Here is a 22,865-nt window from a genome sequence, read left to right as displayed (position 1 = left end):
GAACAAAATTTATCAATACTGTTGTATATTTATAAGATGAATCATCCATCAGTACTCATATCAATATTATCTTATAAAAGCACTGTATATGTTATATATATTATTAAAACATGACATCAGAAATGAAAAAATGTGAAAAAGAAATTTGTATTTATTTACAAGCATAACAACTCATGCATTGATAATGAAAAAGCAGTATGATTGCTTTATGGTGGCCTAGTGTAATTGATATGTTTGCTTCATAGTAAGCCTCGCCTGTGCACTAATGAGTGAATTGTTATAAATTTTTATATCATGCAGTATTGTTGTTGTTCAGTCACTCAGTAGTATCCGACTCTTTGTGACCCCATGGACTGCAGCACAGCAGGTTTAACTTGTTGTAGTTTGCCGTCTCTTCTGTAGTTGATTATATTGGAAAGTTAATGAGCTTTTTTGGTGGTGGTTGCTATTTGAGCCTCACCTAGATTAACTGTCTCACAGTTGGCCATTGTCACAGGGAGAACCAGGTGAGGCAGGGGGAACCCATCTGTGCAGCCAGAGCAGGTCGGAGCACTTGCTCTGGACCCATTCCAAGGGTCTTCATGCTGGGAACTGTTACAGGATTTGTCTCAGTAGAGGGCATTTTTTTTTTTTTTTTTTTTGGCAAGGGTTGAGGGGCAAAACAATGTATTTATATTTCTTCTGCACTCAGAATTGAATATGTGACAATGATTAGAATTACTGAGAAGAAGTGACCTCCAAATGATTCTTCAGCATTTCTTAGATCTGCACAGAGAGCTTACTAGAAGTAAACATATGCATGCATGCTTTTTAAAGGGATGTTCTAAAATTCTTTATCACAGCATAGTTGAAAGAGTTTGTTTTAATATTTAATTGTATTCTTTATTTTTCTGTTCAGAACCAGGTTTTGCTTTTCAAGTTTTTAAGAAGCCTTCTTGACCCAAGGTATGTTTATAAAATTTGGTTTTTCATAATACATGGATGAAAAACCAAAGGAAATGAATTGAGTTTTAGAAACTGACTCATGATATCCAGATGGTATAGTTAGCTCTTGATTTTTAATAATAGCAGAAGTACTGGTTACAGAGATTATTCTAAATACATGATTGGAAAATTGATTACATCTTGAAGGTATATTTTCCTTCCCATTTGAATGTGAACCTACATGATAAATTGTCATCTATGTAAAGAAAATAATGAAGGCATGCCATTCAGACATGTTTCAGGAAGAATTTGATGACCATCTAGCTTCCTCTGCCTCTGGTAGCATCACTCCTTCTGATTCCTTATTCTATACTGTAGATTGACAGCTTTATTTTTCAAAGTAAATAACCTAGTTCCCACCCACCTTTAAATGTATTACTTTTTAAACTTTCATTTGAAATGTTTAGTTTTAAATAACTTTCTGGAGGTATGGGAAGGAAAGTTTAAATGTTTCTTTACGTGCTCCTGTAATACTCATCAAATAAAAACTAAACCAAGGAGATGATGAGATTAGTAATGGGTTTGTAAGCAAAGCAGCTCTGTGTGTGAGATCTTAATGTCTTCCTGCCCTGGTGGCTCAGACAGTAAAATCTGCCTGCAATGCAGGAGACCTGGCTTTGATCCCTGGGTTGGGAAGGTACCCTGGAGAAGTGAATGGCTGCCCATTTCAGTATTCTTGCCTGGAGAATTCCATGGACAGAGGAGCCTGGCAGACTACAGTCCATGGGTTGCAAAGAATCGGACATGACTGAGCAACTAACAGTTTTAAGACAGCCACTCTTAACCAGAATTGTGTGTCAGAATCACCTAAGAAACTTTTAAAAATATAGGTGCCTGAGCCCAACCCCACAGAGTTATCATGATGTACATCTGGAGTTAAGCATCACTGACTTGAATGTAATATTCTAGGGTGACATAGCTTTCACATGCCTTGTAATGTACACTAGCCATTGAAAACAGTCATATACTTACTTTTGAGATTCAGTTCAATTGCTTAGTCGTGTCCCACTCTTTGCGACCCCATGAACTACAGCACGACAGGCCTCCCTGTCCATCACCAGCTCCCGGAGTTTACCCAAACTCATGTCCATTGAGTTCGTGATGCCATCCAACCATCTGATCCTCTGTCGTCCCTTTCTCCTGCCCTCAATCTTTCCCAGCATCAAGGTCTTTTCAAATGAGTCAGCTCTTCGCATCAGGTGGCCAAAGTATATTATTATAAAAATAAAAAATTTTGGTTATTCTAGTATTCTCTGCGTATTTAAATGCCAAAATACCAGGAATTTTGTAGAATGTAAAAATTTTTTGAAATTTCTATCATTTAAACCTTAACCAGATTATGCTTCTTTAAATTGAGTCATACAGATGTGTGGATGTTGAGAAAAGCAGTCTGACTACATACCCTCCTGAGCTCCAGTTCAATACCTTTTCAAAGTATCTATGTTTTAATTCTCTGGTTGCAGAAATTACTGAGGCTCAACATCTTTTTATAATTTGTATGAGCCATTTGTTCTTCCTTCAGATCCAGTTTGGGCCCTAGCCCACTGCTGGAATTAACTGATGGAGATACCTTAGAATTATGATTAGGGGTAGGAGGGAAGGAAGAAAGCTGGGAGAAGGATGGGGCTGAGGGTGGAGCTGAGAAGAAGGGATACGGGGCCAAGGAGGACTGAGCTAAGTGGAAGAGGAAGGAGGAGCCCAGCCCTTTCTCTGGATCCCATGTACCTTTTTTCCCCAGATCAGAATTCCTTCTATCCCACCAGTATCAGGTCCATTCTCTTAAGACCTGACTCCTCTTCCCCTTGAATAATTTAACTGAGTCCTTGTTCTCCAACCATCCTACCTGGAGATACTCAAGCTGGAAGGACAGAGAAGTTCAGCTTTGAACTTGGTCTTTTCTCATATGTAGCAAAGTATAGAGGACGATGGTGTTGAAATCTTAATTTTTAAAAAAAGTATTAGGTATAGTATCAGTATAGTCATTTGCTATGCTATTGCTCTGATATTTAATTTAGTTAAACTTCACAGTAATAAAAATGGCAAATCACAAGAGTATTAGAGGTCTTCCATGAGAAGTCCTGCTTATTATTACCTATACCTAGATTATAAATATGTTATAAGGTAAGATCCTTATAACATATGAGCGACTGAACTAAAGATCCTTTAGAAGTACTCTGACAATTGTTTTGTTCACTAGCAAAACACAAATAATTTTACATTTACTCAATATATCCCTGGTGGCTCAGTGGTAAAGAATCTGCCTGCCAATGTAGGGGACACAAGTTCAATTCCCAGGTCAGGAAAATCCCCTGGAAAAGGAAATAGCAACCCACTCCAGTATTGTTGCCTGGGAAATCCCATAGACAGAGGAGCCTGGCAGGCTATTGTCCATGAGGTTACAGAAGAATCAGATGCAACTTAGCGACTAAACAATAGCAGTATATTTTATCTCCCTACATATCTCCCAACCCAGGATAATTAACTCTAAGTTAACTTTTCACATATTACTCCTTCCTTGTCACATCAATTCAGCTCTGAGGCTGTGTCTTACCTACTTCAGAGAGAAGCAGTGCACACACAGTCCTTTCCCTTTCCTCTCCCCACAAAGCCACATGACCTAGAATGTCCTCACTTTTGATAAGAGCCAGGTCTCCAGCTTTACTTTAGCCTAGAGAAATTAAGAGTTGACAAAGATTCTCCTCTTGACCAAACTTTATTCAGACTCCTCTGAGCCCTCTGCTCCACTAGGTCTGACCTTGGGCTTCCATCTCTGTTTTTGTGGAGTGTATTTTGAAGAATCCTGCTATGTCAGTTTAGCCAGAATCCTTACCCTCAATATCTGGTCACCCTTGATATCTGTCCAAATTTCTTGTTCCCTACCATCGCCCCAGGAAATATCTGATCATCCTGGCCTGCCTTCAGCAAGTATTCTGTTAGGTCAGTTTGTCAAAGAATTATCCTATGCTCTTAGTAATTTTCTATCCATGGACTGCCCCCTACCCCATGGCTATAAATCTCCACTTCTTGTGTTTGAGTTGAGCCCAGTCTGTCTCCCTTACTGCAACACCCCATTGTATTCCTCATGCCTATCATGATAGTCCAAATAAAGTCTACCTTACCATTTTAACAAGTGTCCTGGATAATTTTTTCTTTAACAGAAAAAGACTGAAAACTTCAGCTCCACCTTTAAAGAGAGCATACTTTCCTACTGATCCACCATATCCAAGATGTCAAAGACCTAGTGTTCTGCTTTGAGAGTCCCAACCCAGAACCCATTACACTTCATCCTCTTACTTTATGTCTTACCTAGGAGGCAGGCATCAGTTTTGATTATGCTGTAAATTTATTTTAAATTTGTGTTTGGCGTTTCAGTACAATCATTTTTATATAAACAGTATTTTAAATGATCGTGTCTCAATTAACCCATAAAAGCCTGTTTGATTCACAATGTTAATATATCATACTAGTGAGGGTAGGAAAAACTGCTTTCCTTCTACCTGTCTAGGTTCTAGGCAGGTTAAGAAGAGAAAGGCATACAAATTTATTGAGTGTTTTATGTGATATGGAAACTTTGATAAGGAAATGAAGACCTGAAGAAGCACTTAAACCTGAGCATTTTATGCTAGGTTTGACGAAGAGTAGAAAGTCATGGACAAATGTACTAGGACTGAAGGCTATGAGCTAAGGGTAATTAATACACCGGGGGAAACCTAGCAAGAATGTTTGTTTGGATTCCTCTCAGTGTCTCTCTGTCTTCAGAGATGAGGAAGCTCCTTCCCTCTAGGAAGAGAGAGAATACCTTTCATAAGTAGTAAGTCAGTGTTAGTCACTCACTCATGTCTGATACTTTGTGACCCCATAGACTGTAGCCCACCAGGCTCCTCTGTCCATGGAATTCTCCAGGGAAGAATACTGGAGTGGGTTACCATTTCCTTCTCCAACCTTTCATAAGGTAGTCTTATGATCTGTTCCGTGGGAGAAGGAGAAGGGCAGAGAGTCCATCAATATGCCAACATGCTATATTTTGGGAAAGTGTGTCCTGAACCCCATCACTGATAATATGTATATTGAATTCTGGATTGAGCGGGAGGAAGGTTAGGAAGGTTGAGTTCAGAGAAAGTAAGGAGGCATTGCTTCCAAAGCCTGCCTTACACCAAGTTCTGAATTATGGTTTGTCTTGAGTGCCCTCTAAACTCTGCCTCCTCCCACTCTGTCCTCTTCTTTCAAGGGGTGCAGGGTGCACACACTTCTTCAAGCTCTCCACTTTATTAGCACATTCAGAAATACAGTATTGATCCTAGGTAAAATCCAAGATTAACTTCTTCCATGCCCCAATCAAAACACTCAAAACTCTTGCCAGTTGCTTGTCAATTTCTGTATCATGTGACACTTTTACAGTGAGAATGTACAGTTACCATATGAATACAGTGAAGTATACACAACTTTGAAAAAAGCCCTTTTTCAATGCCAGTTGACCTCAAGGTAGTATGGACTAGTTTACATTGATCTCTGAATGATTTTCCCATCACAGTTTAGCCTTTGTAAATGAGTATGCTGTTGCCTGATCTGAAGTAAAGAATTAGAATCTTTGCAGGTATTGGGAAATCTGAAGTGGGAACCGAGGGGAGTGTAGAAAAAGGGGTTTAGGATCAAAAGAACATCAAGAGAAGGTAGACTGGTTCTGCCTAGCAGTTTTCCCTGGCAGACAACTTCAAACTATTTTTACCTTTGATTGTTCTCTTTCTGTTTTTCTTAAGCAGTAAGACTTTTTTTTAAACATCCAGGTTTTTCCTCTCATGAAGCTCCTATAGCGGCATTCTGGAAAGTAGAGAAAATGAAAGAAAGTTATTTTGAGATGGGGACTGCTTATATATATGTGTCAAATCAGAATATTGCTTTTTTTCCCTCTTGCCCCAAAAACCTGAGTTAGTAGGATTTGCCCTCATTCGTGTGTGTGTGTGTGTGTGTGTGTGTGTGTGTGGTTTATGCATATTTGATTTAAAATTTACTTGTATTTATTGAGTACTTAAAACAAGAGTTTATTATTTCATTATTTTGTCAACAGCATTTTTTAGGGAACCAATAATCTAGTTGAATTCTCATGTGTATTTCTCTATTTTCTTTATCCCAATGTCTTTAAGTTACCTTTGCTCTGTAAATAATGTCCTTTGTAGAATTAATTGACCTACAGAGATATTGGTGGCATTTGTATATAGAAAGATTAGATAGTTTTGAAGGGAGGGAGGTTAATCCTCCAGAAGCAAATTATTTGCCTGAATTGAGGCCCACAGCCTGGGAGAGAAAGGATTTGCATCCTCCTCCAATTTCCTTCTTTTGAGACAGCTGCTACATAAAACTCTACCCCACCCCTACTCCCCATGTGCCTTCCTGCTGGCCAGGAATTCTTACTGCAGTTCTGATACGTTTACATCCAGGTGCAGGTCCTTTGTACAGTGGGGATGCTTGAGGGACAATGCAAAAGGACACTGATCGTTTTTGTGGGGCTATGACCTTCATAAGGATGAAGAGTGTACAAGTGTGTTTATATTTATAGTATTTTCCTCAGTACAGTTTTCTCAGTAATGTCGATTTTAGACTTTGTTAACAATGTTCTGGATGCCTCTGAAATATGTGGTATGATTTTCTTGTAGGAAAAAAAACATATAAAACATCACATTGTGTTTCTAAGTCTTTAATCAAAATAAAGTAAAAATTGAACATTGCTAAGGAAATGAGTGTCTTTGCCAAGGAACAAAAACATAGATTATGGAAATGGTTATACATTGATTTAACTTGTATCTGTCACTGTTTCTCTGGATGATTTTGAAGGGATATTTTAAGATATTGACACAGTGTTGAAATAGCATATTTCAAAGTTAAGAAGAAAAGAATATTATATATCTTCATGAACTTTAACATATAAAAATGCATTCCTATTTCAGTGAGTGCCTACTTGGCCAGACTCACCATCAGATACTCTATCTCGGGTTAGTATTTTTGCCAGCAGCTCAAATTCAGTGTTCTAAATCCTTACATATCATCATCTCCTAATCTCCTTTCAGGTAACTAGATGATTGGATGGATGGGTGGATAGATAGATAGCTTACATTCAATTATATCTTTATTCCTTAATAATTCTCTCTAGTGAGATTGTTGTCTGCTAAGCAACGTGTGAGAGATTGAAATAGCTCAGAATTATACTGTTTTTTCAATCTCAATGTGTTTCTCCTCCTTTATTTTCTTTCTTAGCAAATGGCAGTATCCACACATTTATTTCATTTAAAAACTTACTGAGTAACTATTAGCATACTAAGCACTGTGACAGGCATGGGAGATAAAATGGTGAATAGGATGGGACCCTGGCTTCAGAGACAATTGTAGTGTAAGCGTTTTAAATAAAATACTAGGTGCGATGATGAGTTTAACTTTTCTTCACCACTCCTCTGCACCTTTTCAGCCCTACTACACAGAATAAGTTAATCATCAAAATGTACCTCTTGGCTATCTCTTATATGTGAGTCCTCCTCTTGGCCCCCTCCACTCCCCTTGTTCATGCCTTCAATATCACTCTCCTGGTCTCTGTTGCTGTTCTCGTAATCAGCCCTCTTAATTTTTCTACTTCTATTTTCAAACAGCCAAATAATGATAATGTTCTGTTTCCCTTTCTCAAAGTTCTTTTAGCTTCTGTTAGCCAGGGTAAAATCCTGGATTTATGATATAAAAGACCCTTCTTAATTTTATTCAGGAGTATTGGTTCAACTGAATTTTCTTCCATTCTGCCATTTCTCTTTTCCCCTTTGTTCCTCAGTAGTATTGAACTATTTGTTCATGGGATACAGGGTTGTTCTCCCTGCCCTTTCAATATGTGTTCCTTCCTTTTAGTCCACTTTCTTTCTTTTCATAGTTCAACCTATATGTATTAAGTGCTCTAAGGTTATACATGTGCTTTGCTCCAGTGAGTCCATTTTGGAAAATATATTCTAAGAAAATACCATAAGAAAAAAGTAGTTAATATTAAATTATCCCTATCAGCATACTTATAGTGAAAAAACTGTCTAAGAAAGTAGATGAGGGAAGCAGCTATCTAAATGGTAAGATCAGTTCAGTTCAGTCGCTCAGTCGTGTCCCACTCTTTGCGACCCCATGAATCGCAGCATGCCAGGCCTCCCTGTCCATCACCAACTCCCAGAGTTCACCCAGACTCACGTCCATCGAGTCAGTGATGCCATCCAGCCATCTCATCCTCTGTCATCCCCTTCTCCTCCTGCTCCCAATCCCTCCCAGCATCAGAGTCTTTTCCAATGAGTCAACTCTTCGCATGAGGTGGCCAAAGTACTGGTGTTTCAGCTTTAGCATCATTCCTTCCAAAGAAATCCCAGGGCTGATCTCCTTCAGAACGGACTGGTTGGATCTCCTTGCAGTCCAAGGGACTCTCAAGAGTCTTCTCCAACACCACAGTTCAAAAGCATCAATTCTGCGGTGCTCAGCCTTCTTCACAGTCCAACTCTCACATCCATACATGACCACTGGAAAAACCATAGCCTTGACTAGATGGACCTTTATTGGCAAAGTAATGTCTCTGCTTTTCAATGTGCTCTCTAGGTTGGTCATAACTTTCCTTCCAAGGAGTAAATGTCTTTTAATTTCATGGCTGCAGTCACCATCTGCAGTGATTTTGGAGCCCAAAAAAATAAAGTCTGACACTGTTTCCCCATCTATTTCCCATGAAGTGATGGGACCAGATGCCATGATCTTTGTTTCTGAATGTTGAGTTTTAAGCCAACTTTTTCACTCTCCACTTTCACTTTCATCAAGAGGCTTTTTAGTTCCGCTTCACTTTCTGCCATAAGAGTGGTGTCATCTGCATATCTGAGGTTATTGATATTTCTTCCGGCAATCTTGATTCCAGCTTGTGTTTCTTCCAGCCCAGCATTTCTCATGATGTACTCTGCATATAAGTTAAATAAGCAGGGTGACAATATATAGCCTTGATATACTCCTTTTCCTATTTGGAACCAGTCTGTTGTTCCATGTCCAGTTCTAACCGTTGCTTCCTGACCTGCATACAGATTTCTCAGGAGGCAGGTCAGGTGGTCTGGTATTCCCATCTCTTTCAGAATTTTCCAGAGTTTATTGTGATTCACACAGTCAAAGGCTTTGGCATAGTCAATCAAGCAGAAATAGATGTTTTTCTGGTACTTTCTTGCCTTTTCGATGATCCAGCGGATGTTGGCAGTTTGGTCTCTGGTTCCTCTGCCTTTTCTAAAGCCAGCTTGAGCAACTGGAAGTTCACAGTTCGTGTATTGCTGAAGCCTGGCTTGGAGAATTTTGAGCATTACTTTACTAGTGTGTGAGATGAGTGCAGTTGTGTGGTAGTTTGAGCATTCTTTGGCATTGCCTTTCTTTGGGATTGGAATAAAAACTGACCTTTTCCAGTCCTGTGGCCACTGCTGAGTTTTCCAAATTTGCTGGCATATTGAGTGCAGCACTTTCACAGCATCATCTTTCAGGATTTAAAATAGCTCACCTGGAATGCCATCACCTCCACTAGCTTTGTTTGTAGTGATGCTTTCTAAGGCCCACTTGACTTCACATTCCAGGATGTCTGGCTCTAGGTCAGTGATTACACCGTCGTGATTATCTGGGTCATGAAGATCTTTTTTGTACAGTTCTTCTGTGTATTCTTGCCATCTCTTCTTAATATCTTCTGCTTCTGTTAGGTCCATACCATTTCTGTCCTTTATCGAGCTCATCTTGGTATGAAATCTTCCTTTGGTATCTCTGATTTTCTTGAAGAGATCCCTAGTCTTTCCCATTCTGTTGTTTTCCTCTATTTCTTTGCATTGATCGCTGAAGAAGGCTTTCATATCTCTTCTTGCTGTTCTTTGGAACTCTGCATTCAGATGCTTATATCTTTCCTTTTCTCCTTTGCTTTTTGCTTCTCTTCTTTTCACAGCTATTTGTAAGGCCTCCCCAGACAGCCATTTTGCTTTTTTGCATTTCTTTTCTATGGGAATGGTCTTGATCCCTGTCTCCTGTACAATGTCACGAACCTTATTCCATAGTTCATCAGGCACTCTATCAGATCTAGGCCCTTAAATCTATTTCTCACTTCCACTGTATAATCATAAGGGATTTGATTTAGGTCATAGCCGAATGGTCTAGTGGTTTTCCCTACTTTCTTCAATTTAAGTCTGAATTTGGCAATAAGGAGTTCATGGTCTGAGCCACAGTCAGCTCCTGGTCTTGTTTTTGCTGACTGTATAGAGCTTCTCCATCTTTGACTGCAAAGAATATAATCAGTCTTATTTTGGTGTTGACCATCTGGTGATGTCCATGTGTAGAGTCTTCTCTTGTGTTGTTGGAAGAGGGTGTTTGCTATGACCAGTGCATTTTCTTGGCAAAACTCTATTAGCCTTTGCCCTGCTTCATTCTGTATTCCAAGGCCAAATTTGCCCTGGTATTTGTTGACTTCCTACTTTTGCATTCCAGTCCCCTATAATGAAAAGGACATCTTTTTTGGGTGTTAGTTCTAAAAGGTCTTGTAGGTCTTCATAGAACTGTTCAACTTCAGCTTCTTCAGCGTTAATGGTTGGGGCATAGACTTGGATTACTGTGATACTGAATGGTTTGCCTTGGAAACGAACAGAGATCATTCTGTTGTTTTTGAGATTGCATCCAAGTACTGCATTTTGAACTCTTGTTGACCATGATGGCTACTCCATTTCTTCTGAGGGATTCCTGCCCGCAGTAGTAGATATAATGGTCATCAGAGTTAAATTCACCCGTTCCGGTCCATTTCAGTTTGCTGATTCCTAGAATGTCGACATTCACTCTTGCCATCTCTTGTTTGACCACTTCCAATTTGCCTTGATTCATGGGCCTGACATTCCAGGTTCCTATGCAATATTGCTCTTTACAGCATCGGACCTTGCTTCTATCACCGGTCACATCCACAACTGGGTATTGTTTTTGCTTTGGCTCCATCCCTTCATTCTTTCTGGAGTTATTTCTCCACTGATCTCCAGTAGCATATTGGGCACCTACTGACCTGGGGAGTTCCTCTTTCAGTATCCTATCATTTTGCCTTTTCATACTGTTCATGGGGTTCTCAAGGCAAGAATACTGAAGTGGTTTGCCATTCCCTTCTCCAGTGGACCACATTCTGTCAGACCTCTCCACCATGACCTGCCGGTCTTGGGTGGCCCCAGGGGCATGGCTTAGTTTCATTGAGTTAGACAAGGCTGTGGTCCTAGTGTGATTAGATTGACTAGTTTTCTGTAAGTATGGTTTCAGTTTGTTTGCCCTCTGATGCCCTCTTGCAATACCTACCGTCTTACTTGGGTTTCTCTTACCTTGGGCGTGGGCGGCGGTGAGGAGATACCCCTTGTCCAAGGTAAGGAGCAGCAGCTGCACTTTGCTGGAGCAGCTGTGAAGAGATTCCCCACCTCCAAGGTAAGAGAAACCCAAGTAAGACGGTAGGTGTTGCAATGGTAAGATATATAAACATAATTGAATACCAAATTGGCAAACATGGCAGTGTGAATGTTTAAATAATGTTAAACTGAAAAATATATAACAGTAAATTTTATGCACTCATATTGTCTGTGTGTATGAATAAATGATAATTGGATGATGTGGTGAGATGTAGATAGCTTCATGCTTACCATATTCATTGCCCTCATAGATGGCTTATTGTTGTTGTTTAGTCACTGAGTCATATCCAGCTCTTTTGTGACCCCATGGACTGTAGCCCACCAGACTCCTCTGTCCATAAGACTTCTCAGGCAAGAATACTGGAGTGGGTTGCCATTTCCATGATAAAAGTTTAGATTGGTAAGTTAATAATAAAAATGAGAGCAATTTTTAGGAGTTTGGAATGAATGGTCTGCTCTTTGCTTTTAGAATTCGTGACACAATGAAAAGTTTTACGTGATTGCTACATACTAAAGTTTCAAAAACTTTGTTTGTTTTATATTTAAAGAAAACTTCCCAGATAACTCATATTTTTCTGTTTACAATGAAAAGGACACATATTAAGGTACTTTTTGGTTTTTAAAAAATCCTACCCTTTCTTCTGTTTTATTTATACTACTATTTTTTTCATCACCTTTGTTTTTTGTTTCGTTTTTGTTTGTTTTCTATTCCTTTATGCCTCCTCTGACTTTAATTGAGCATTTTATATATGATTCCATTTTTCTTCTCTTAATATATTAATTATACTTCTTCAACGGAGAAGGCAGTGGCACCCCACTCCAGTACTCTTTCTTGCCTGGAAAATCCCATGGATGGAGGAGCCTGGTAGGCTGCAGTCCATGGGGTCGCTAATAGTCGGACACGACTGAGCGACTTCACTTTCACTTTTCACTTTCATGCATTGGAGAAGGAAATGGTAACCCACTCCAGTGTTCTTGCCTGGAGAATCCCAGGGACGGGGGAGCCTGGTGGGCTGCCGTCTGTGGGGTCGCACAGAGTTGGACACGACTGAAGTGACTTAGCAGCAGCAGCATACTTTTCTAGTAGTTACCTTTTGATTTTTGATTTATACATTTATAACTAATTCCAAGTTCAGCTGTAACACTGTAGTACTTCATGGGTAGATAACATTCATAATTTCTTACTCCTGTGTCTTATAATATTGATGTCATTCATTTCACTTATTTATAAACTATAATCACTGAACACATTGTTACTATTATTCTTTTGACACTATTATCTGTTATGATAATTAAGAATAAGAAAATAAAATTTATACTTTACCTTCATTTATTCCTTTCCCAGTGCTCTTCCTTTTTTTATGTGGATCCAAATTTCTGACCTGCATCATTTTTGCTCTTTCCAAAGAACTAACATTATTTGAAAGGAAAGTTTACTGACAATGTATTCCCTCAACTTTTGTCTGAGAAAGTATTAATACTTCTTCACTTTTGAGAGATAATTTTACTGAATATGGAATTCTAGGTTAGTATTTTTCTTTCAACACTGGAACTATTTCACTCCACTCTCTTCTTGCTTTCATGGTTTATGAAGAGAAGTCTGATATAATTCTTATCCTAGCGTCTCTATAGGTGAAGTTGTCTTCATCACCCCCCTCCCACTCCGCTGGCTTCTTTCTGGGTTTTTTTCTTTTGTCTTTGATGTTCTGCAGTTTTGAGATAATATGCCTAAGTGTAGATTTTTTGGAGCTTCCCTGATAGCTCAGTTGGTAAAGAATCCACCTGCGAGACCCAGGTTCAATTCCTGGGTCAGGAAGATCCGCTGGAGAAGGGATAGACTATCCACTTCAGTATTCTTGGGTTTCCCTTGTGGCTCAGCTGGTAAAGAATCTGCCTGCAATGTGGGAGACCTGGGTTCGATCCCTGGGTTGGGAAGATCCCTGGAGAAGGGAAAGGCTACCCACTCCAGTAGATTTTTGCTATTTATCCTGCTTGGTTCTGTCTGAGCTTCCTAGATCTGTGGTTTGGTATCTTTCATTAATTTGAGGATATTCTCAGTCATTATTGCTTCAAATATTTCTTCTGAACTTTTCCTTCTTTTTAAATCCTTATCATATTGCCACCTTGTGTATATTATACCAACTGTATTTGTCCCATAGTTCTTGGATATTCTGTTTGATTTCCCAGCCCCACCCCCAGTCTTTTTGCTCTTTGTGTTGCAGTTTTGGAAGTTTCTGTTGACATATCGTGAAGTTCAGTGATTCTTTCCTCAGCTGTGTGCAGACTATTGATGTACCCATCAAAGACATTCTTCATTTCTTTTAGTGTTTTTTCTTTTTGGTATTTTCTTTTGATTCTTTCTTAGTGTTATCATTTCTCTGCTTACTTTACCCAAATGTTCTTATATGTTGTCAGTTTTTCCATTAGATCCCTTAGCATATTAATCATGGTTGTGTTAGATTCCTGTCTGGTAATTCCAGCATCTCTGCCATATTTGAGTCTGATTCTGATGCTTGCAAAGTTGCTTCAGGCCATCTCTTTGTGTGTTTTAATATGTCCTGTACTTTTGTTGTTGTTGAAAGCTAGACATAATGTAGAGTGTAAAAGGATTTGAAGTAAGTAGGCCTTTGGTATGAGTTTTTATGTTTATCTGGGAGGAAGATCCCCTGGAGTAGGAAGTGGCAACCCACTCCAGTATTCTTGCCTGGAAAATGCCCTGGACAGAGGAGTCTGGTGGGCTGCAGTCCATGGGGTCACAGGGAGTCGGACACAACTGAGCACACACATGCACACAGCACACAGGACTTCTACTAAAGTAGGGTCTGAGATGTGTGGGTCTTTCTTTGCATATCCCTGTTATTTAGAAGCGCTGCTGATGTGACAGTGAGGTATGACAATGGTGAAAGGAAGCAGTCTACCATCCTGTGATAAGCTTTTAGTCTTTTCCTGAGGCAGTGCCCCTGTGACCTTCCTAAGTACCTCTCGGTCCCCAACCCCGCTTTAAGTGAGACAAGAAGGCTAGAGGGTGCTGGAGTTGGGCATTTCCCTTTCCCCACATGAAAGGCTAGACAGGCTGGAATTGGGCGTTTCTCAGCTTAGTTACTTTGGCTACCTGATGTGAAGAGCCAGCTCATTGTAAAAGACCCTGATGCTGGAAAGAATTGAAGGCAAAAGGAGAAGAGGGCCACAGAGAATTAGATGATTAGGTAGTATCACTGACTCAATAGACGTGAATTTGAGCAAACTCTAGAAGATAGTGATGGACAAGGAAGCATGGTGTGCTGCAGTCCATAGGTTGCAGAGAGTTGGAGACAACTTAGTAACTGAACAACAGCAACTTAGTTATGCTCTAGGAAAAGCCAGTTGGTTTGGCTCTAATGTAATAGTAAGGCTGCTGCTGCTAAGTCGCTTCAGTCGTGTCTGATTCTGTGCGACCCCATAGACAGCAGCCCCCCAGGCTCCCCTGTCCCTGGGATTCTCCAGGCAAGAATACTGGAGTGGGTTGCCATTTCCTTCTCCAATGCATGAAAATGAAAAGTGAAAGTGAAGTCGCTCAGTGGTGTCCGACACTTAGCGACCCCATGGACTGCAGCCTACCAGGCTCCTCCATCCATGGGATTTTCCAGGCAAGAGTACTGGAGTGGGGTGCCATTGCCTTCTCCAGTAGTAGGGCAGGTATATTAGATCGGCCAGGGCTTTCTTAATAAAGCACCACAAAGTGTATGGCTTAAACAACAATTTATCATCCCAGTTCTGGAGGCTTGAAGCCCATGATTAGTGTTGGCAGGTTTGGTGCCTTCTGAGGGCTACGAGAAAGAATCTGTTCAGTGCCCTGTCTCTAGCTTCTGGTGATTTGCTGGCAGCCTTTGGCATTTCCAGTGGTCATGTATAGATGTGAGAGTTGGACTGTGAAGAAAGCTGAGCACCAAAGAATTGATGCTTTTGAACTGTGGTGTTGGAAAAGACTCTTGAGAGTCCCTTGGACTGCAAGGAGATCCAACCAGTCCTTTCTAAAGGAGATCAGCCCTGGGTGTTCTTTGGAAGGAATGATGCTAAAGCTGAAATTCCAATACTTTGGCCACCAGATGCGAAGAGTTGACTCATCGTAAAAGACCCTGATGCTGGGAGGGATTGGGGGCAGGAGGAGAAGGGGATGACAGAGGATGAGATGGCTGGATGGCATCACTGACTCGATGGACGTGAGTCTGAGTGAACTCCAGGAGTTGGTGATGGACAGGGAGGCCTGGCGTGCTGCGATTCATGGGGTCGCAAAGAGTCGGACACGACTGAGTGACTGAACTGAACTGAATTGAACTAGCAGAAGCATCACCCAGTTTTTAGCTTTCACCTGGCATTCTCCCTGGGTGTATGTTTGTGTCTAGATTTCTTCTTCTTTGAAGGACACTGATTGTATTGGACCAGAGGCCCACCCTACTCCAGTATAACCTCATCCTCACTTAACTAAATACATTTGCAAAGATCTTATTTTCAGGTAAGTTCACCTTGTGAGGAACTGGGAATTAGGACTAAAGCACGTGAATTTGGGGGTACCTATTTCAGTCCCTAGGGCAGGCCTTGTTAAGAAGGACAAAGTACTCTGATTGTATTTCAGAGTGGCCACATTTCCCCTCCCTTTGCTGAAGCATGATGGGATTTTTCTCCACTCCTCACAGTGAACCTGGCGAGCCCACTGGAGGTTAAACTAACAAAAGTATGAGAACTCCCTGACAAGACATAGCCCCTCTGGAATTTTTAACTCTGAAGTTGGTCCTCACTGAACCTCCGATGTGTTTGTCAGAGTTTAGGTTTTCTTGCCCCAGTCCTGGTTCCAGCAGCAGTGGTCTCTGCTTCTGGGCTTCTGCTCCAGCTAGCTGTGATACTTTGTATCCACCACTCTCAAATTTGAGGGGTGGCAGTTTGCTCTGTGACCTCCTTTCTCAGATGGATCCAAAAAGAACTGTTGATTTTCAGTTTGTTCAACTTTTTTTCCTGTGAGGATGGAATTGGTAACTTGTAAGCTCACTTCATGTGAAATAGATGGGGAAACAGTGGAAACAGTATCAGACTTTATTTTGGGGGGCTCCAAAATCATTGCAGATGGTGATTGCAGCCATGAAATTTAATGACCCTTACTCCTTGGAAGGAAAGTTATGACCAACTTAGATAGCATATTCAAAAGCAGAGACATTACTTTGCCAACAAAGGTCCGTCTAGTCAAGGCTGTGGTTTTTCCAGTGGTCATGTATGGATGTGAGAGTTGGACTGTGAGGAAAGCTGAGTGCTGAAGAATTGATGCTTTTGAACTGTGGTGTTGAAGACTCCTGAGAGTCCCTTGGACTGCAAGGAGATCCAACCAGTCCATTCTGAAGATCAGTCCTGTGTGTTCTTTGGAAGGACTGATGCTAAAGCTGAAACTCCAGTACTTTGGCCACCTCATGTGAAGAGTTGACTCATTGGAAAAGACTCTGATGCTGGGAGGAATTGGGGGCAGGAGGAGAAGGGGATGACAGAGGATGAGATGGCTGGATGGCATTCATAGGGTCGCAAAGAGTTGGACATGACTGAGTGACTGAACTGAACTGAAACTCTTTGCATGCTAGACTAGAGACCAGAAATCTTTGTTCTTTTTATGGTCAGAATTATGTATGGATGTCATAATAGATTTATAGTAGTCTGACCCACTTAAAGATTGTCTCTGTGGTGGTGTCATAGAACTGCCTTTTTTCTATCTCTTCTAATTCCATCTATCCTTTGGGAGAGAGATGGTATCAAGTTTCCCAGGCAAAACTGAAAGTGTATCAGATTATATTATACTGAGATGCCGGGACCTGCAGCTTTTCACTCTTTAATCTACTTGGGCCACATTAAGGCAGTCTTTTCTAGTAGGGTCAGTAGCAGATATTAGTGATACGGAGAGCTTTGCGTTAGAAAAATACACTTGCAGTTACCTGCATGATTATTATTATTATTATTACTATTACTATTATAGTGGTAGAAAAAATTGTTTTAGCTCACCTGTAAGTTTTTATTTGAAGTCTGTACAGCATTAAATTGATTCAGATATTGTGCTTGATCAGGTTATACAGATAAGTTTTTTTTTTTTTCTATCCATAATATCATTAGGCTTAAAAATCTATTCTTCCTGCTTATGCAGGAGATCACTCAAAACAATACACCTTTTTCCTATGAGTATCAGATAAGTAACAAAAATTCTATTGAGGTTTGGAAGAGGACATTTTGACACTTGATTGTTAGAGTAAGGAAATGGAAAGCAATCTATCCGCTAAAGGTCTGTCTTCAATCTGTTATTACATTGATTTGATGTGCAGCATCTTTGCTGTTAGCCTGTCTCCTTTGGACTGTGCTTCATAAAAGTGTATATAGGATTGCAGCTGTTCCTCTCTGAGGAATACCGGCAGCTCTGCACAGCATGCAGAGTCAGCATGGAGAGTGAAGAGACTGAGTACTGGCTTCCTTCTTGCCAGAGGAGAAGTTTCCATCTAGGCCAGTCACCTATCCAGTTTTGTGGAACATTATTGTTGATTATGTTACAGTTTCGTGCAAATTGTAGCTATTGTCTTTGCTACCTATAATTAACCCATTTAAAGCATTTTTTCACGTAAATTGGCAAACTCAGGTTCTTGTTTAATTTGCACAGGAGTCCATTATGGAATTTTTAACATGGGATATATGTGGAAAGCTGAAACTTCAGCTTCATGGCTTTGTGAAGTGACTTGATTTGAATAAAAATTATATGGAAAATAATTTTCTTTGCTCTTATGGGTTGTGAGTCATTAGTCAACCCACTCCAGTGTTCTTGCCTGGAGAATCCCAGGGACTGGGGAGCCTGGGGGGCTGCCGTCTATGGGGTCTCAAAGAGTCGGACACGACTGAGCAACTTCACTTCACATTCCAAAGGTACTGGGTCGTCATCAGTATGCCACCACCTCCAAGGGCTGGATATGTGGAAATGAGCAGAGAGTTCAGGCACTGAGGATTTAGACTAAACTGAGGTGGCCCACAGTTGTCAAAGCAACTCACTAAAGGAGACTGTGAAGTCGTCTATCTCAGAGATCTAGAAAAGCAGTCTAGACTGGTCGGTCTATTTTTGTGCAGCTTTTAGAATGAAGGGGAAGGACTAGACCAGACTTTTTTATTCTTGAAAAATATTCATTTTCTTTGTCAAATATTTTGAAATCAGAAATTTTAATATTAGAATCATTTTTAAGTTAATCTTTTCGAAACTGACATATAGTTTATCCTTCCCCAGAAATAGCCAATTATACTAGATTATAATTTTAATTGATTTTCACAGACTGAGTGAATATTTTCTCCAACCTGAATTTTGGAGTGTGTTTAGAGTGTTGATGTGTGTGTGCGCATGCTTCAAATGACATACATATACTCTATTTTAAAGCTAATGAAAGAAAGCCTTGTGTGAGTCTTCTAAAATTCTCCCTTTATATGTATTTAAATGTTTACATCATGAGAGTCAATTTTGTCATTAAAATAGAAATTCCCTAAAGAGTAGATAAATTCTAGGTCTAAAATACATAATTTTGACAGCCATTAAAATTAGCAGTGAGTATTTGGCAAAGGAGGTAGCTGATAAAAGACATAATAGAAATATGCTTGAGAAATGGATATAACAGATTGCTTTTATGTGTAAGACTGATAAGCAGCAGTTAGAAATGGATGTAAATTTGTTAATGCTACAATTTACTTATTAAAGTTTTGATTATGTTGATTTGCCTGATCATTTCCCAGCAGACACATTATTTCCCTCAAAAACGAATGCATCAAAATCTATTCATTTGAGTGATTTGCTTGGTTTGATGCATATTCACATCTTCAGTACTTGTAAAGGGTTTTGTGAATAAATGTTCTAGAAAGAATTAAGTACTGTGGTTTATCGGCAGGTGCTTATGTCTGATTTTAATGCCCCATAGTCTTGCATGTGTAAGACATATTACTGAAAATCTGACATAGGTATAATATTAGCACCACCTAATGCAGATGGTGACTGCAGCCATGAAATTAAAAGACAGTTACTCCTTGGAAGGAAAGTTATGACCAACCTAGATAGCATATTGAAAAGCAGAGATATTACTTTGCCAACAAAGGTCCGTCTAGTCAAGGCTATGGTTTTTCCAGTGGTCATGTATGGATTTGAGAGTTGGACTGTAAAGAAAGCTGAGCTCCGAAGAATTGATGCTTTTGAACTGTGGTGTTGGAGAAGACTCTTGAGAGTCCCTTGAACTGCAAGGAGATCCAAACAGTCCATTCTAAAGGAGATCAGTCCTGGGTGTGTTAATTGGAAGGAGATGCTGAAGCTGAAACTCCAGTACTTTGGCCACCTCATGCAACTAGCTGACTGAGCTGACTCATTGGAAAAGACCCTGATGCTGGGAGGGATTTGGGGGCAGGAGGAGAAGGGGATGACAGAGGATGAGATGGCTGGATGGCATCACCGACTCGATGGACATGAGTTTGAGTGAACTCCGGGAGTTGGTAGTGGACACAGAGGCATGGCATGCTGCGATTCATGGGGTCGAAAAGAGCTGGACACAACTGAGCGACTGAACTGAACTGAACTGTGTATAAACATATGGAAAGTACAAGGACTCACCTTAATGTCAAGAATTGGTTTGCTTTCCCTTTCTCTTTTACCTAATTGTGTTCTATTGAGACACAACTTTGGTTCCACAAAGAGAACTGTCATTCCCCTGGGTGTGCCACCTTCATCTATTTTCTCCATGTAGAACTTTCTGACAGGACTTGGTCCTAGCTACATCTGACTTTACAGCCCTAGTCCTTGTAATTTTCACTCCTCTATTCTACATTTTGGGTTCCTCTGTTTGAAGACAGTCCAATGTACTGTTTATTTCATCAGTTCAGTTTAACTCAGTGTGCGTTTACCAAGCACCTGTTATTTTGTGACAGTACTGTGCCAACGCTGGGGAAACAGTGATGAATGCGGCACCGTCTTTGGTTTCAGAATTTATTGTGTAGTTGGGACACTTAGATAGTTTTCAAGTTATGTGATCAGAACTCAGGTGGTGGTCTACATAGGGAATAGCCAGTCATTTAACAACAATCCTGCCTTAAAGGCAGTTGTGAAATGAAAAAAGAGGAAAACTTGATCTTTGGGATTTACAGTTTGAGGAGATACTGAATTAGCCTCAGCATGTATTGAAATCCCCAAGCAGCAGAATTTAGTGAGATCCTTGCCCAACCTCTGGTCAGGACTGAGGGTCATAATATAGCTCTTAATTTGGAAAGGATTTTCTATTCTAAATATAATTCCTATTCTGTAACTGAAGGGTCTTGCTAATAAAAATAGGAGTGCTATGTACCACCATAAAGAATACTTAATAACTCCTAGATCATTCTCGAGTCCAGATATTCCTACCTATGGCTGTTGGTGTGCTGCACCTGGATTACAGTTGTTTAAAGACTGATTCCTTAAATCTTGAGGGGCACCTCTTAGGGTATACAGAGTACCTTGTAATCAGTCTGATTTCTGATGGGCCAGATAAATACAGTCATTTTCTATGTGCCATTATGAGAAAAAACTAGAAGTGTTGATTTAGACCATTAACCTTTCTGGCTGTCTCTCTTTGTTTCTCCTTTTTTTTTTTTTTTCTTCTTTTTAGCTATTTTTTATTTGATTTTAGTGAAGTACAGTTGATTTACAGTGTGGTGGTAATATCTTCTGTATGGCAAAGGGAGTCAGTTATACATATACATATTCTTTTTCATATTCTTTTCCATTATGGTTTGGCACAGGATATTGAATATAGTTTCCTGTGCTACACAGTAGGATCTTGTTGCTTATCCATTCTGTATGTGGGTTTGCATCGGCTAATCCTAAACTCCCGTTCCATCCCACCTGTAGTCCCTTCCTCCACCTTGGCAACCACAAGTCTGTTCTCTGTATCTGTGAATCTGGTTTTGTTTCATAGATATGTTGATTTGTGTTGTATTTTAGATTCCTCATGTAAGTGAGAGCATGCAGTATTGATTTTCTCCTTCTGACTTAATTCAATTAGTATGTTCTCTAGGTCAATCCATGTTGGTACAAATAGCATTATTTAATTCTTTTTGATGGCTGAGTAATATTCCACACACACGGGTGCGTGCGTGCGTGCGTGCGTGCGTGTGTGTGTACACCATTTGTTTTTTATCCATTCATCTGATGGACATTTAGGTTGTTTTCATGTCTTGAGTATTGTGAATAGTGCATGTATCTTTTTGAACTAGAGTTTTCTCTGGGTATATGCTTAGAGTGGGGTTGCTAGAGCATATGGGAACTCTGTTTTTAGTTTTTTGAGTAACCTGCATACTGTTTTCCATAGTGGCTGCACCAGTTTACATTCTAACCAACAATGTAAGAGGGTTCCCTTTTTTTCACACCCTCTCTAGCATTTGTTATTTGTAGACTTTTTAGTGATAGCCTTTTTGACTGGCGTAACGTGATACGTCATTGTCGTTTTAACTTGCATTTCTCTGATAATTAGTGATGTTGAGCATCTTTTCGTGTGCCTTTTGAACATCTGCATGTCTTTTGAGAAGCTTCTGTTAAGGTTTTCCTGTCCATTTTTTGATTGGGTTGTTTTTTTGTTGTTGAGTTGTAGAAGCTGTTTGTATATTTTGAAAATTAAGCCCCTGTGCCGTCATTCACATATACTTTCTCCCATTCCATAGGTTGTCTTTTTTTTTGTTTATATTTCATTTGCTGTGCAAAAGCTTGTAATTGCCTTACGTCCCATTTGTTTGTTTTTATTTCTATCGTCTTGGGAGACTGACCTAAGAAAACATTGCTATAATTTATGTCAGAGAATTTTTTGCCTATGATCTTTTCTAGGAGTTCTATGGTGTCTTGTTTTATAAATAAGTCTTTGAGCAGTTTTGAGCTCATGTGTATGCATAGTGTGAGGGTGTGCTCTAACTTCTTTGATCTATATGCAGCTGTTCAGCTTTTCCAGCACCACCTGCTGAAGAGATTTGTCTTTTCTCCATTTTATATTCTTGCCTCCTTTGTCAAAGATTAATTGACCATAGGTGTTTGGGTTTATTTCTGGGATCTCTGTTCTGTTTCATTGGTCCATATATCTGTTTTTGGGCCAGTATCACACTGTTTAATCATAACTGTAGCTTTGTAATCAAAGCTTTGTCTGAAGTCTGGAAGGGTTAGTCTCCTGTTTTTCTTCTTTTTCCTCAAGACTACTATGGCGATTCTGGGTCTTTTATGGTTCCATACGAATTTTAGGATATTTGTTCTAGTTCTGTGAAATATGGGTAATTTGATAGCAATCACATTAAATCAGTAGATTGCTTTGGGTAGTATTGCCATTTTAACAGGATTCTTCCAACCCAAGAGCATGGGATATCTTTCCTTTTCTTTGAATCATCTTTAGCTTTCTTAATTAATGTTTTGTAGTT

The 22,865-nt window shown here is 39.8% G+C and overlaps 1 protein-coding gene across 11 annotated transcripts in view; it reads left to right on the top strand.

Moving 5' to 3' along the window:
* VPS8 (VPS8 subunit of CORVET complex) overlaps positions 1–22,865 on the top strand; it is a 302,528-nt gene that overhangs the window by 164,552 nt on the left and 115,111 nt on the right. For all 11 annotated transcript variants that reach the window (XM_025287194.3, XM_025287196.3, XM_025287177.3 and 8 more), the window contains one exon: positions 899–945. In XM_025287194.3, coding sequence (XP_025142979.3) covers positions 899–945 — 47 coding nt within the window. The remainder of the gene's footprint in view (positions 1–898; positions 946–22,865) is intronic.

Source organism: Bubalus bubalis, chromosome 1 (genome assembly GCF_019923935.1).
Source record: "Bubalus bubalis isolate 160015118507 breed Murrah chromosome 1, NDDB_SH_1, whole genome shotgun sequence".
Taxonomy (NCBI): domain Eukaryota; kingdom Metazoa; phylum Chordata; class Mammalia; order Artiodactyla; family Bovidae; genus Bubalus; species Bubalus bubalis.
This window is presented reverse-complemented; position numbering and strand designations above follow the sequence as displayed.